Genomic DNA, 16980 nt, shown 5'->3' with positions numbered 1-16980 from the left:
GGACACAGGTGCCCTTGCAGTGTATGGTGACGTGAGTAGACTGTGAATGGGGCAGGTGGCGGAGAGGGGAGGGGCTCAAGTGAGAGTCCAGTCAAAACGTGATTGGTTTACTTGAACAGAATTCTAGCACATCCTGCCCTGCTCTTGCACACTGCGCAACACACACACACACACACACACACACACACATACACACACATACGCACGCCACAACACACTCTCACACACACACCGTACAGACAGTTAGTCAGTGTGCGATGAAAAATGGTTCAATGCAAATTGGGAGTGACCGTGGGGGGTTAAAGAAGGATGCCCCTCCCCCAAGGAACTACACACACACACACACACACACACACACACACACATAGACATTGGTCGGTACAGCTGTGTAGAATTTATAGGCAGTGATTGGAATGGCTGGTCCGTCCACTCTCTGCAGCAGATTCTCCATTCTGTTTTCACATCTCTTAGCATCACTTCTTTCATCCCTTTTCCAGTTCTCCCTTTTTGTTTTTTTTTCATATATCTTTCTATCTCGCTTTCTCTCGCTCGCTTTCTTTCCTTTCACTTCCCATCTCAGTCTTTGTCTTTCCTTCTCTTTTCCCTCTTTCTTTCTTTTACTGTCCGCGGTTTCCAACATGGCCGCCTGAGGTGCACGCCGCCCCCTTCGTTCTCGCTCGCCGCCTCACACAAGGTCACTCCCTCACTCTTTCTCCACCTCCACAACCTTCCCTCCATCCCACCTTTCTATGGTTCGCCCAAACATGCGTGGGGCGCTATGTCTTCTGCTTTGCTGCGCCAAATAGGGGGGTGAAGAAGAAGAAAGCCTGTGTGTGTGTGTGTATGTGTGTGTGTGTATATGTGTGTGTGTGTGTGTGTGTGTGTGTGTCTGACGTTGGGGAGGGGTGCAGGGTGATTGGACACGCTAGGTGCCTCTCTGTACAATGCTGCAGAGCGCCGGAGTTCTCCATGAATATGGATGAGAGAGAGCGGCGAGGGTGATGCAGTGGGAAGATTCCCTCCTTCAGTCCGCCGCCACTTGAACAATACACAGCCCCTCTGCCTCCAACACACATATACACACATACATACATACACACACACGCACACACACGTACGGCAGCTGCGTAAAGATCTCACACAATCAGAAAGAGAGTGAGAGAGAGAGAGTGCAGTGGAGAGGTATGGAGAAGAGGACTCTCTGACGCTCTTCCTCGGCGTCTCGGAGAAGAACTCGGCCGCGTTCTCATGCTCATCGTCGGCGCTGCTGCAGAGCCGCACCACAGCTCGCCACAATGGGTGAGACACGCACATCCAGCCCCGCTTTTGTTGACTTGTTGAATGCGGTTGTTGTCTGGATGGGTTGACCATTTTTTAGTCTCTTTTGTCTGTGTGTGCGCTTTATCTTTTCTTTCCTTGTCCTCTCTCGCTTAATTCATTCCATGAGTCAAAGTGGCTTGTTTGTCCTTGCCAAGTGTCCAGGACAGGGCCCCCCCTTTTCACATGTTGGGGGACTGTGTATGTGTGTGTGTGTGTGTTGGGGTGCTTACAATGCAATCCCTCTTGACCCACCCCCTTCATGTGCTTGAACAAAACTCCCTTGACACTTTGAGTGTGTATGACTATGTGTGTTTGAGAGACAGAGTGTGTGTGTGAGTGAGAGAGATTCGCAACTCTCTGGATGCATTTACGGCTGTGTTACGTCCCTGATGAATCGCAGCAACAGATTGCCGTAGTTACACTGGAGCAGGATGCAGAAAAACCTGTTACTCATGCGGTGCATCTCCTCACACCTCCCCTCTTATTACCGACACACACAGGAGGGGGGAAGCTTGAAGGAAGATGGCTTCCCCTTCTCGCCTCTGGTTCAGGCTGCTTTTTGATACCAGGTAATACACATCCACCTTCAGGCTCTTGAACATCTGTGAGGTGTCGTGTTAGAAACCATTTGTTACGCTGGGACAGAGCATGAAGTCGAGCAGAGGAGCAGAGGCGGGTGAAGCCGTCCACCGTTTCCATGCACACGCCAAGGTCAAACACTTGTTTCGACATCGCAACTCTGAATCGGTTGCAATGATGCACAAAAGGACGCAGGGGCGGCATAAAGCTGCCAAAAGATGGAGGAGGATGGCATGAGACACGGACGAATTTCGTGATGATAGGACATTCAAGTTCAGGTTCAGAGATCCGCTTCCTGCCCAAGAGTCAAAATGGTGCCACATTTGGCAAATACATGAGATGTGGACTCATTTGCGGAACATGTGCGATGCAGGGTCATGGCAGTTTTGCTGGTCAAGTTTTGGGCAATGTCATGGCGCAGTTACCTGTCACATAAAAACACAGGGTCATGGCTCAGTGATTGCGAAAGTGAACATGGTCTTGTTTCGCTTAGTTTCACCAAGTCACACTTGGATTAGCATTCTTTTTCTTACTGTTGCCCCTCTTCCTCTTATCTGTGTTGAACAAACACACTCCAGTCCACAAACCTCTCATGTGCTTCTTAAACCATGTCATCTGTCCAACCAGTGGAACCCAACAGCGCCAACAGAATTATGCAGAAGATTCTATCTGACAAAAGCCTCAGAACCTTAGAAACCATCAGAATCCTCCCTTTCTGAAGCAGGAAATCTGGTTGCTTCATGTCATGATCAACTGCTCAGAACCCGCATTGATAAAGCTAATTTTTGCGTTGTCTACTTTAACAGCTCACTTATTGAGAAGATGGAGATCTGGCCTTTGCGTGTGTGTGTGTGTGTGTGTGTGCGCACTACCACAGCTCCGAGTGAATCCGAGTCATATCCTTAGATGTCAGTTAGGCGGCAGTGTGAGGCAGAGAGGGCTGAGAGGGACAGAGTGATGTTGGAGCGATGATGTAATGCATATCCCACTGTGCACCTGGGCCGCTGCAGAGGACAGGTACACTGCTTCGTCCACATCCTATGTTTACCTGCTACCACAGGCCACCCTCAGTGGGGCTAATAGCAGAGTTGTCCTCACTGGCTTCTTCTGGATGATAGGAAGGTTAAAAACGTCATTATGAGCCCAAGAATCATTTCTCATTGGCCGACGATTGATTTTTTCCCAAGACAAAAGTGAAACAGAACAGAATGTCAGGGCTGCAGATAGCAGAGAAAAAAAAGACTGCTTCAGCACCTTAATAGATGGAATGCATTTGAATCTTGGTGTAAGAATCATTTTCCACGGTTTCTGGAATTTTCTTTTAACATTAAAATTCTGCTAGAATAACATCAGTGCCTGCTGCCTGCTCAGCTGTGAAATATTGGTTGTCTTCCTTTCTTTCTGTCTTACATTCTTTCTTTCTTTTAATGCAGTAAGTCTTAATTCCTGATTAATTTCCGATCTCGGTCTCACTCTGAAGTCGATTATATATACCAGGGGTGGTCACATCCATTCTTGGGTGATGTCAATTAAGTTTGTCTAGATTGCTCTTGTGTTGATTAGATTTGTCTGGATAGGGCCAGTTACTCCACTATCGATTAGAGGTGGCTTCCACAGACAGAGAAGGACTCACTCAAATAACCCCCTTTGTGGATAAAGGCTGCGTTCTCAGCTGTGCGGTGGTGTAGTGTGAAATGTAGAGCACATGAGTGTAATATGAAGTGAGCTGTTTGGGGAGGTTTGATTTGAATTTGGATTGTGTCCAACGTGTATAAAGGCTGTACCATGAAGTGAGGTAATCAGAGTTTCGAGATTGTAATGACTCTGTCTCGTCAGGACTATCATCACCATCAATGCACGGCCTTTCCAGTGGATTAACTGCCCATGCTTATACAGGGTTCTCTGTAGCCTAGTGGGAGTCATGTATTACATTATATTTTATAATGTATCTATATGCTTGACTAAACCCTTTGGAGGACTTGCCTCAATGATTTCACAAAAATTCCACTAAAACATCAGGGGACTGAAGTTACAGTGCAAATGATGGCAAAAGCCATGTAGAGGCATCGTTTGTCACAAACCTAAAAAAACACACATATGGTTCATTAGAGATAGTGAATGCCATCATAAACCTCTTGCTCTCTGTAAGCTAACTGACAGCTTTACCATTTCATGCAGTTTATGGGAGACTTCCTGAAGGACAGCGTGTGTCCCTACATGTCTGTCCAGTGCGAGTTAGTCAAAGTGACAGGACATTTGCTTTTGGGACACCTGTGGTTGATTTGTTTTCTCCTTGCCAGCATTATTTACACAATGAATAAAGACCAACTAGCCTGGGCTCGAAGGGAATTTGCTGTTCTCTTTTCACTGCCAGTAGAGATACCCAACCCCCTCAGATGAATAAAGTATTTTTAAAAGGGCACTGTTTGGCTGGCTCTTTTACATAAACCTCTCACATGTTTCTGTCTACTTCCATACCTTTTCATTTTTATTTAACAGCTTTTTATTTACTCTGCTCTCGAATTTCCATTTGAGTGCTCCCTCGCTCCTTCCTATTCCACCCTCTTTTGGTGGCTCTGCTGTGCTCTGCCTCTGTTTCTGTCCTCCTCTCTTTCTTTCTCGTGCTTTCTGCGGTAGTGCTGAGGTCAGATGCAGTAGATTGAGGGCATGAGAGTGTGTGGAACTCGTCTTGTCTCTCAGAATTATTACAGGCACTTTAACCAGCCTACACACTCTGTACATGTCCCTCACCCAGTCACGTGCTCACCTGTAGCCGACATCCAGCTCTCAGAAATAGACCTCACTCATGTGTATGTACAGATTACTAACACTCAAAATTGTTTAAAAGAAACATGGCAAAATCAACAGGAATGGAAATTTTCAAATACATGCAAAGAGGCATTTGTTATTGTAGTTTGTTGCAAGTAGTAGGAGCACTGAAGGCTGATATGGAATGCACAAGAACTCAGAATGCACAAGGAACCGATGTATGAACGTGAGAAGGTGAAGTGCAAAATGCAACTCATAATGCGTCTGATATTAATGTTCAATTTATTATATTTATTATATTAATGTTCAATTTATTTGAAGGTTAATATGGAAAACTGTCGTAAATGTTCTGTGTAAGGCTCAAACTGCAGTTTAAAGCTACATTCACATTACAAGCTTCACTTCACAATTCAGTTTTTGCTCAAATTGGATCTGTCTATCGTGACAGTTCATACTGTATTTATAATTGCAAATTATACGCATTTTCTGTCTTTAATGAAAATGCACCTGTCCTCCAAAATGCCCCACATGGGCAGTTGTTTCACTACACTACATAGTTTCCAGTTTTGCTTGAATTGATTCCTCAAATCTCAGGTAAATGAACAATTGTTTGATGATGATGAGAGTGATATGCGTATTCAATCTGACTGTTCTCATTCATGCTGTATGGACACATATTGGCTATGTATTCAATCAAGGACCACGTATAAAAGTGGCTGGTGTCTGAAAAAATTAGATTTGTGTGTCCCCACAGTTCTGAAAAAAGAAATCAGATGTGTTACATTAAGGCAGAAAATTGGATTTGCGTCACTTCGGTGTAATGTGGTGATGTGAATGTAGCCTAAAGACCATTCTGAAATGGAGGAAATGGTTAACCATGTTCCCCCTTAACAAGCACAGGACTAATGAGGTAATACAAGTTCAGTAAAAAAGTGATGTGTTAAATTAAGATAATGTCCAGTACACAATGTGGAGGTGTAATAAAAGTAAAATGCCATTACATTCCCAAGGAAAGACTGCATATGGAATAAAGTTTGCTAATAAAGCTGGTTCCTGTAATATTTAGAAAATGTCACAAAAGTCATGTCGAATGTGTTGAATTTCTTTGTTAGAACAGAGATAGAATATGTGCGATGACCAGACGTTGCCAGATCTGCACGCGAAAATGTCAAGCACTATTATACAAGTATTTAATTTTGTCATAAATAAAGAATATCAATATAAATGAATAAAAATTCAAAGATTCAATTTGTTGTTAAACAGCACACTTGGCAACACAGTGGCCTACTGCTCCAAGCAAAACACGTAGTGCTAATTTACATCAGAAAAGTGTGTAACTTTAATTATCATTTCATTGAATCATTTAACATTTTACTCACTTATTTTTATTAGATATCAGACACCTGAGAATTTCCTGCTCTTAGTCAGCTCAGTGCAGAGGTTAAACACCTTCCTGGAAAAACATTACATTACATCACCTTCTGTCCTTTCCTTCAGCGCACTACAGCAGTTGTACTGTGTGTGTGTGTCTGTGTGTGTGTGTGAGAGAGAGATAGAGAGCATCTGTGCCTCTAAACCTCCTCTCTGTGCATGCATATCTAAGGCTGTGCTATTGGACCTCACTTTTGCGAGTGTGTGTGTGAGAGTGTGTGTTGTGTCTCTGTGTATAACTGAGTCAGTGCTGGCTCTATCCACCAGGACAAATCTGAGGATTTAGCTTCCATACGCTGCAGCGCTTTCTGCCACACAGTCGCACACAGCATGACGTGTGTGTGTGTGTGTGTGTGTGCTGTTCACTTTTTTGCACACATTTAACGATTTACCATTTGCCACGCTCCGTAAATGAAGAAATTCTAACCTTAAAATTTGTACTTAATACATTCCTTCTTTAAATGATGTGAACACCACAAACGGACAGTAAACGGAGAAAACAAGCCTAAAGTATTGAACAAATTAAATAAACCAAACCAGAAATTAAATGCTAATTGTGTTTTTATGATGCTCACGGGCATGTTTTCTCCCACAGTGATTTCTCTTTTCCAGTGAACAGAATTATGCAAATTTCATTAAAAGGAATATATGCAACAATGCCTTCAGAATTTGATCCAAACACTGCCCCCCCCCCCCGACTATAATTTGTGACCATAATACCAATAGTGTGCATTTGATTAGCACAATATTATCACATTAGTATATATAAAATTATAAATAAAATAGCAGGATGGTGGACACTGTGGCTAATTTTTCTAATTCAGGTTGTTACGATGTCACAGTTTCCAATTAGTCACACTGTATGATTGGACGGTTACGGCAAAACTTTTTTTACTTGATCAAGTTCCTCACTCCAGTGGTTCTCATCGCTTTTGTGTCTCTCTCCCCAAACATTTCGACATGACCAGAAATTTCAGTGATGAACCAAAAACATCACACAGCAAGACGGATCACTTGTTGCTCAAACGTGGATAATAGTTTTAGTATTTTGTGATAATGGAATTATTGAATGTTGCAGTGCTTCCAAATTACTAGCTTTTCAAAAGTGTGTTTAACTTTGCTTGTTGAAACTGCAAATCTAACAAGTGTATCCAAACATACACCACCACCACACCAACAAACCCCAGCAATGCTGCGGTACCTGATACCAGGTCTACACCCAATACCACCAGGTCAGTGTAGTGTTGAGAATGAAACATCACCCAATTCATATCTGCTCAATGGTCGTCCTTTAATTGACAGGGTGAGGCTGGTAGATGAATCTGATAAAATGGCTCAGTGTGAATCAGAACCTGTCTGGTTCTGGTCTCGTTTGTGGCTCTGGTGCAGTTCTAGTGCCTGAGGGTGCTTGCTGTGAATGTGTGGATAAATTTAGCCTTGTGTCAGCCCAAAGCGGGTCACTCTCCTCTGCAAGAGAAAATTAAAGTGGGACAGCGGAAGAACCGGCAGGAACTCAGCAGGAACTCAAAAGGAAAGAGTAAGCATAATAAATAAGAAGTAGAAAGTTATCTCGTCTCAGGCTAAACTACATCATCTGTGTTGAGTCTCTGCTAACTTTTAGTCCCAGTAAAGGAGGCGTGTCATCTGTGTCTTGAAGTCTCACTGAAGGAGGCATGGCTTATGCCCTGTCAGTCCCACTGAAGGAGGCGTGGCCTCTGTCCTGTCAGTCCCACTGAAGAAGGCGTGGCCTCTGTCCTGTCAGTCCCACTGAAGGAGGCGTGGCCTCTGTCCTGTCAGTCCCACTGAAGGAGGCGTGGCCTCTGCCCTGTCAGTCCCAGTGAATGAGGCGTGGCCTCTGCCCTGTCAGTCCCAGTGAATGAGGCGTGGCCTCTGCCCTGTCAGTCCCAGTGAATGAGGCGTGGCCTCTGTCACTGACGGAGGCTTATTTTCAGCTAAATGTGACTAATTTGTACTGTAAATTATATTATATTAAAAGGTTGACACACCACTTCTAATCACGCTTTTTGTGTCTTTCTCCAGCTGCGCATAAAATTTATTCTTCTTTTGTTTTTACATATTTTTTTTTACTGTAGTGATAGATTTGTCTGCTGATAGACAACCATGTGCCGTTAGGCATTTTTAGTAATCTGGGATATTTAGTTCAAAAGGTGAAAGTCAATACTTCTCCTTAGGCTCTCGTAGACCGTATTTATTGACTTGGTATAATTTGTAGAGAACAAGCAAGGCTGTATCCAGATGATTTACAGAGCTCTATAATCTCTTCTCCAAACAGTGTGTTCCAGTGTTTGTCAGAGCGAGAGCCGCACTTCCAAGTTCTGCATTCCAACAGAATTATTAAAGAAATGTTTGAGTAAGAGTAGAGATGAAACTTGCTTCTCTGCTCTAACCAGTGTTTGTGTGTGTGTGTTTTTGTGTGTGTGTAGAAGAGGGTGAGTACTTCTTGAAAGTGCTGATCCCCAGCTATGCGGCAGGTTCAATTATTGGTAAAGGAGGACAGACCATCGTCCAGCTGCAGAAAGAGACTGGCGCCACCATCAAACTGTCCAAATCTAAAGACTTCTACCCAGGTAACACACACACACACAGACAACTTCTTAAATGTACTTGTTATTTGTGTGTGTATAAGTAATCACCCCCCAGCAGCAGTTTATAAATTCAGTCTAATTATAGAGGTTTACATGAAACATTAGTAAGTTGGATAAAACATTTTTTTGTTGTAATGCCGGTGAATGAAAGGCCACAGAACACAACACACACTGTTACATTTTCTATCCTAAGAACTTTTCAGTTCTTCTTTGCAGTAACATTTCTTGGGAAACATGAAATATTTTGTTTCATTCAGATAATTGGATTGGAAGTCAGGCATGAATTCTTTCTGCTACAGGATATTGTATTTTCTGAAGTCGCTCTGGAATATAACATGCACCCTCTCAAATTCTGTGAGTTTAGAGAAAAAAATTATATTGACTTCACTTTATTGTATAAACTGCATTATACAACAAATACAGATTTGTCTATAGCGCAGTGAGAGCATAGACTAGTTTCCAGTTTCACTCCATTGCCTTCCTTTATATTGGTTTTATTGTTTGCATTCAGTGTGTTAAAATATGAACTTGGTTAAAAAATTCTTGACATATTGCAATTTATTAATTTGGACAATACAGGAAATTGTTGGAGTCACAGATGAAGCCATTTTAAGCCGTCCATCTTTGTGACAAGTTTCATTTTGTTTTGTTTTTTCCATGATGAAAACTCTTCTGCTCGAAATATATGACAACATGTAACAGTATTTTCCTTAACACATAAGGGTCAATTGGACAAAAGGTTCCTCCCTCATCTTTGAAATCCTTTCAGTTTGACAAGGATAGAGACAGGAGAATTAATGAAGACGTGTTGTTCTGTACGCTTGGATGCACAAAGGGCTTGTCTTTTCTGCTCTGAGTATATACGCTAATGCTTCGTATTTGGAGAAAGATGCCGTCAAACTCCTGACCTGTATGGTAATATGTTTCATCTACAGTGACATGATTACTTTGTGTTAAAGTGTTTTATCTTCTAAAGTAAAAAAAATACTTTTTGTAGTGTCTGGTTTCTTAGGCTAACGTAATGCTAGCCAGCTAGACCTAGCATACCTGATGAACAAAGTCACTGAAATTAATTTACTGTAACTAGAGCAGAATAAGTATGTTCATTAGAGTTACGTTTAAAACATTATTATCCTTCACTTCTTTCTGATGGAAAGTTGTAGCCACAACTCTAAGCAATCTGGAGTTTCATAAGTTCTTGTTTAAAATCTAGTTTTTATTGACTGAAACTATTCAGTTTTAATGGCTAAAACTGCAGTCGTTTTTAAAAATTTAAATTTTAAATCTAGACTAAAACAATAACTAAGTGGCTGAAGTATGACTGTGACGTATTTATTTTCATCAAAAGACTAAAACTAAAAATTCATATTAGCTGAATCAGTATTGCTTGTGAATGTTGAAATTGAGACAGATATTCTCTTTTCATCTAGTGTACTGTATACCAGTTTATTTCCTTCAAAGTTTATTTCCTGAAAAGCAATCACAGTGAAGTAGATATTTTCACCTCCACATTTTCTCTTTGTCGCTACACATTTATAGCACATATTCTGTACAATTATGAATCCTTTCAAGCAAAAAAAAGTCACATAAACCATTAAAGTACATCTTGTACAGATCGTACTAGCACCATCTCCTCATTTCCACCCTGAAAGAAGCTCGAGGGAATAAAACACCTTTAAACTCCCTGAAGATGAGGAGCTTTTTTTTTTTTTTTTTTTTTTTTTTTACACCGCATGCTACGCAAATGAAAATGCAGCTTAAAGTAACGCAAGTATAATTTGGTATATTGAGTAATAAATTGGCTGATGTAGTGGTTCCACAAAAAATGTTATTAAAAACAGAAAGCGGTACAGAAGCGCCTGCATGTTTTCTCTCATCAGGAAAACCAGATGCCATTAATATGTAAATTAGAGTGCTTTCACATAAGCGGAGTTTAGCCCATCTGAATCAAACCTTGCTGTGTTTACTCGCTCAGCGTGGCTCATTTGGACAGGTCTGAGAAAGTGATTCGACCCTGAACTGAAACAAATCCAGGCAGTGAACCAAACATGCAGTGTAGAGATGGGCCGATCAGTGTTCTGAGGTCGATACTGATTGCTGATTGTCATGATCAGAAGCCCGGGCCGGATCCCGCAATACTTATCTACACAGGCCAAGACACCAAACATTGTTTAAATTGGTTTATTGCCAGTTGAAACAGTTGGAACTGGAACTAACTCACGTGACTAAAAGCTACATGCTGTATATATCATTCTAAATGTTATTTTCAGACTAAAATAGCAGCAATTTCAACGATTGTTGCAATGAGGGCTGCATCAATACCAATCCTGATATCGGGTATACATGATACTATGTGACGTATGCTATTATGCTAATGAACAGATGACATGGAATGACAGCGATCTGGACGTACTCCATGCTTAATGATCAAAGCAAAGCAGACTGCAGTCTCTCTGCTCTGGGAAAAATATCAAGAGGAGGAACTAGAGCATGTTTCTAAAAATACAACAAACCTGACAAAGCATCTTATAGCGTTCAAAACTTATAGTGTGAGGGCGGCCGACTCGAACATGTACAGCAGTGTCAGTGAGCATTAAAAATGAGCTCAAGGTGCCATGAATTGTGTGCACACAAGAATATTGGTTAGATTGGTGCACTGAAGCAAGCATGAAGAGAAACTGTTACACATGAGCGCACTTCACTCCTGCGAACACTGAGACACACCCACTTCCACAAGCCATGCTCTCTATCAAAGATTCTCTATTAAAGATACTGTAACACCATAACACCTTAAACATGAACTTCGGCATGAGGAAATGGCAGCAACCAACAGAGCTAAATAAAATGACTCCCATGATTAATTAATACTAAGTAGCTTACTCATTTTGGTCTCAGTGTCGTTGTTGACGTGTACCAAAAAACTTGTACTTAGTGTACTCATCCCTAATGTTGTGAAAATGTTTTTATTTTAAAGACATATTATGTTTAAAGAAAGTATTCTAGATGATAAGTCATGCAAGGTGGTCCATTATTTCCGTTCTTCAGTCAGGTGCTCAAAGAATTTTTAAAAATGAGGCAATTTTAGTTCATTTATTTAATTTGTATTCATTTTGATAGATTTGAAACAGTCATTGGTAGTGAACACACACTTTAGTGTAGATCGGAGAAGCGACCACGTGAGTCCCTGCATTGTGTGTATTGTGAAGTGACAGCTGTGTAGTGCACACACACACAAACACACACACACACACACACACAGAGCTTTATAAAAAGCACTTTACTCCTTGGGGTCATTAAAATGTCAGAGCTGTCCTATCAGAGATTAAACACACACACACACACACACACACACACACACACACACACAGATTTGCCTTTGTAAACTTTATCATCTTTATTATATTTTCCTCACGAATAAAATATTCCACTACTTCTGTAGACGGCTCCAGTCTTTAACTAAAACTATATTTACTCATCTCTTCTCCATGAAAGAAAATTTGTATTTAACATTTTGAAATGAATCGAGTGATAAAAATTTATAGAGCAGTAATGTTTTATGCACTGGAGTCCATGGCAGAACTGATGATGTCATTCTGCAGGTTTAAACCCAGCTCATTTAAACCTGTTTAAACCTGAATGCTGGAAAACAACGGCCAGAAAATCTATTAAAAAAAAAAACCAATAGCAAAATAATATTGCTCATCTGTAGCAACTGTATACAATTATATACAACTATTGTGTTGCATGGAAATGAAGCTATGTTAATATTTTGTGATAGTACATACGTGTGTGTGTGTGTGTGTGTGTGTACTTTATGTGTGACGTTCTGGGAAAGCCCTTCACATTTTTGACATTTTCTATTATATATATTTCTTGCGGCATTCCTGAACTGAAATGTGTTTTCTCTTTTGGATTTAACTCCAGCAGACCTAGCATTTTAAAATCTGAAACATGAAAAGAAAGAAAAGTAATATTTTTAACTCTTTTCCTGTTGCAAACTTATCATTATCATTCTTCACATTTAGTCAGTGATCATTAGATTAGCTTATATAAATGTAGAACTAGGCACAGTGTCTTTCTGTGAAACTGGAATCACATAGATGTGATTTTTTTTCCCGTTACTTAGTTACCTGTAGCTCTGTTTATGCCCAACTATGGCTGCTTAGTTTTTTCTGTTTGTCTTGCATGAGATAATACTTTGCCAACAATTATAGAATCAGCTCTTGGTTCCATGCTAAAAAGAGTCATTTGGTCTGTCAATGGTGGTGTTTAGATTAAAACCGGACAAAAATAAAGGGAGCTTTAGCAGGCGTCCTTTGTTTTATGAGCTGCTGAGAACGGAGTATTCGAAGCCCCTGTGGCTCAGGGGGCACCTATAAAAAGAAGCCTCTCTAAGCCAAGGCTTTACTCTGTGAAACACACACACACACACACACACACACACACATAAACCTACACTTACATCGCTGTCCATCTCTCTCTTGTCATGTGTGTACAAACACACACATGACTGAACCCATACTTTTACTCTGCTCATTACGTGTGGAGTGGAAGGGTCTCATGTTTCTGCCATATTTCTCTGTGTGTGTGTGTGTGTGTGTGTGCACGTGTGTGTGTGTGTGTGTGTAATAGTAGTTAACTTCTTTGATTGATTTGACCTTAATGTGTTCTCACGTTTTACCCACTCAGCACCCACTGACACAAGTGGATATGAATGAATGTGTGGGTATTGCAGCCATTTTCAAACACACACACACACACACACACACAAGGAAACCTGAGAATTTTTCTCCATTTACTTTAACCATCAGACTGTTTTATCAACCTCATCCTCGCCAACAGCAGCAGCATGCCCACACACACACACACACACACACACACCCAAATACGCTGTGTCCTGCTGTTTGGTGTTTGTTGACCTGCAATTTTAGGATAAACATTGAAATGATTTCAGAGTTTGTCTCTTTGTCACCCACCCACACTCTCAGCAGTGCAGCAGTGTGAGTGAGTGGCGTGGTTTGAATAAGAACAGGTGTTTATAGAACAGATGCTTGATACCCAATCTGGTGCACAAAGATGACATCACAACAGAGGACCTCATACATACACGGCCAAGTTTCAGCACTGTTGCCCAGAAACGTACACACCAGCCATTTTTTCCCCCCTTTTCTTTCTTTGAGAAACTTTTTCACTTTTTCTCCCTGCTCTTTACCGGATTTCTGAGATCCCAAAGTCTAACTTCTGTAAAATCTGATAAATTGCATACAGGTAGTGGATGTATTGTAGGTGAATTACAATGAAGAATTGCTTAAATTACATCAAGTACAGAGTGAAGACGAAACAATGTTAAAATTTTACATGACATCATTCTGTTCAAGATAAGTCATTTACATGACTTATCTTGAACAGAGTGAAACAAGTGTAACACTGATTAAAGGCAATGAGATGCCTTGAATAACTGTTTAAAAATAACGTGTGTTGTGTTCATAAGATAAATATGAATGTAATTTTTTTTTTTTCAGATTCTTTCAATGATGTTGAAAGTCATTGAATGCAGTGTGTGGCAAATATCCATTATATAATGTATTATATTATATAAATTTATATATAACATTATATATACTTTACTTCAGTAAGAGTGTCATGATTACAAAAAAAACGTTTTTATTTTGCGATATTTTGTGATCCTGGGACATAATATCTAGAAAATTTATTACCTGCCCTTCAGTTGTATTACTTTGTGTGCGCCATTGACACTCCATAATTGAATTTCAGGCTTAGTAAATTACACTGCAGTTTGTATTACATAAAACATGGAAACTGGTGGTTTATATGCTGAAATTCCATGAAGTTTCCACACTGGGCTGTGAACACCAGTACATAAAAGAGTTCTGAGGCTTGGATTTCTCATGACGGTTCAAGATGTGTCATACTTGTAGCTCTAAGAGTTTTTGGTAAGATGTGAGATGTAACGGCCAAACTCATACATGCCCAGCAGCAGAATGCAGCTCAATCCTGCTGAGATGCGGCTGTAGGTGATGTGTCATCAGCATAACTGTGGTAGAAGTCATGTGAAGATATTACCAAGGGAATGGGGATGGAAGAGGACAGAGCACCGAGCCTTGTGGGACACCAGTGAAGATCTTGCATATACCATATGTTGATTTTAATGTCACCTGATACAAGCACCCCTCTGATGAGCCAATAATTCAAAGGTTGGTGACCTTGAAGACTGCAGAGAAGTCAAGAACAGATAAGTAGGAAGAGTAAAAGGTTGAAAGCTTCAGTGGGTCAGATGCAGACACTTCTTTTTTGTAGAATGGTGGATTTGCAAGAATTGAACTTTAAAAGGAGAAAGCACTATTAGTGTGTATGATATCCAAGGAATACGTAGGAAGGACCTTATTGGTCTGGAGGATAGATCGTTAGAAGAAGAGAAAAGAGAGGGTGATATCTATAGACTTTTTAAACTATTGGAGTAGGTTTGTTGAAGATCACGTCCAGAGCAGGTTTAATTTGAAAGATGACTATAATAGTAGGACCATTGTCCCACATAGAGAGCATGGCCAATTTTGGCCCTTGACACATGGCCATGGATGGCTGTGGCATCATCAAGAATCAAACTCGACTCTTCTGTTGTGCCACTCGGGACCACAAGATTTTCTTATAAGTCACCATGGAGAATGAGTAAATCTCTATTGACTGGAAGGAGGTTGTAAAGCTCATCTCTGAAGCTCCCTAGATCAGGGGTTCTCAAATTATTTTATAGCTGGGGGCCCCTTTATCTGAAACATAAATTCCAGGGATTCCCTTAGTACAAATTTTTTGCATTGAACTTTTCACTGAAAAAACACATTAGGTCCAAGGTGACATTATTTATAGTCCTGCTTGTTTTTGAGTTATTGAGGTCTTGATTAAGTCAATTCAATTCAAGTGACCAGTCAAACAGGCTAATAGCTATAATAATTGGTGGCTTGTGATTTCCAAAACTATCTACATGTGAAAAAAACAGAACCCCCTGGTTATGTGTCATGGACCCTGCTTGGAGAACCACTGCCCTAGAGGACCAGGAGAAAATACTATGAAGGTTAGTAGGAAAGGTTATGGTAACAGCATGATATTCATCTGATGAGATATTGGGATGTGAAAGACATGAGGGGTGAGAAGCTCCACTTCTGGGCTATAAGCAGACCCCTGCCAATCCATCATGGAGAGTGAGAGAATGCAGAGACAGAGGATGACAGAGCAGCTGGTGTTGCCGAGTTCTCCGTAGTGATCCATTTCCCTGTCAGAGCCAGGAAGTGGAGTGCATGGAACAAAGCCAAGGCTGAGATGAAGTCAGCTTTGTGGACAGATTGATAGTTCCAGAGCCCACCTACAACTACTGCCTGAGATTCTTACGAGATTATTGGCATTGCTATTTCTGAGATGTGAGAAGAAAGAGGTGCATGTTGGGAGAAAAGGAGCAGTGGCTAAAGTGGTTTACGAGATACTTAGAGTACCTGAGAACAAAGATGAGGAAGGAGTAGCTAAAAAGGACTGAGAAACACAAAAATGGTTGCTTAGCTAAGTTTCCAGCTTATACCAAGAGCCTGATTATATTTGGTCAGTGGTGGTCCCATATTGGTGCCTGAGTGAAGATGTAGTCCAGAACATTAGTTTAAGAGTTCAGGATGGCTATTTATTTATTTAGAAACATTATATTTACAGTGTACATATTTTCTCTTCCAATTTGAACTACTTTCATTCCACTAAGGCTATCACTCACACTTCTGCAATGTGTTATGATTCCTGGAATTAAACAAGACCGTCTCCATCAAAGCAACTGTTGAAACTGTCAAGGGTTCTTTATCCTTAGCAACAGGATTCCAGGCAGGTCATCATCTTCAACTGCCAAAGAGGGATCAACTGTGTGTGGTGTGTGTTTGCAGCAGCTGTGGAAATAGTAAACAGTAAACAGTTGAACAGTAGTTATTTAAATAATGCAACTATTTAACATTAGACATTGTACCTGTGTGTGTGTGTACAGGTACGACAGAGCGTGTGTGTTTAATCCAGGGTACGGTGGAGGCGCTGAATGGAGTCCATAACTTCATCGCTGAGAAAGTCCGTGAGATGCCACAAAGCAGCCAGAAAAGTGAACCAGTCAGCATCCTGCAGCCACAAACCACTGTTAACCCGGACCGAGTCAAACAGGTCAGTCACGCACATACACACATTCTACTTGAATGGCCAAAGAATTAAGATTTAATCACAGATTAAGCTGCTATCACAT

General features: G+C 40.9%; 1 protein-coding gene across 2 annotated transcripts in view; it reads left to right on the top strand.

Moving 5' to 3' along the window:
• The window catches only part of nova1 (NOVA alternative splicing regulator 1), a 32512-nt gene that overhangs the window by 6248 nt on the left and 9284 nt on the right, over positions 1 to 16980 (top strand). The window contains exons 1-3 of one of the 2 annotated variants that reach the window (XM_026921675.3): positions 909 to 1299; positions 8544 to 8687; positions 16735 to 16901. In XM_026921675.3, coding sequence (XP_026777476.1) covers positions 1296 to 1299; positions 8544 to 8687; positions 16735 to 16901 — 315 coding nt within the window. In that variant the 5' untranslated portion in view covers positions 909 to 1295. Of the gene's footprint in view, positions 1 to 908; positions 1300 to 8543; positions 8688 to 16734; positions 16902 to 16980 lie in introns of those variants that run through there. The other variant, XM_026921673.3, reaches the window with a different exon arrangement.

Source organism: Pangasianodon hypophthalmus, chromosome 27, assembly GCF_027358585.1.
Source record: "Pangasianodon hypophthalmus isolate fPanHyp1 chromosome 27, fPanHyp1.pri, whole genome shotgun sequence".
Taxonomy (NCBI): domain Eukaryota; kingdom Metazoa; phylum Chordata; class Actinopteri; order Siluriformes; family Pangasiidae; genus Pangasianodon; species Pangasianodon hypophthalmus.
This window is presented reverse-complemented; position numbering and strand designations above follow the sequence as displayed.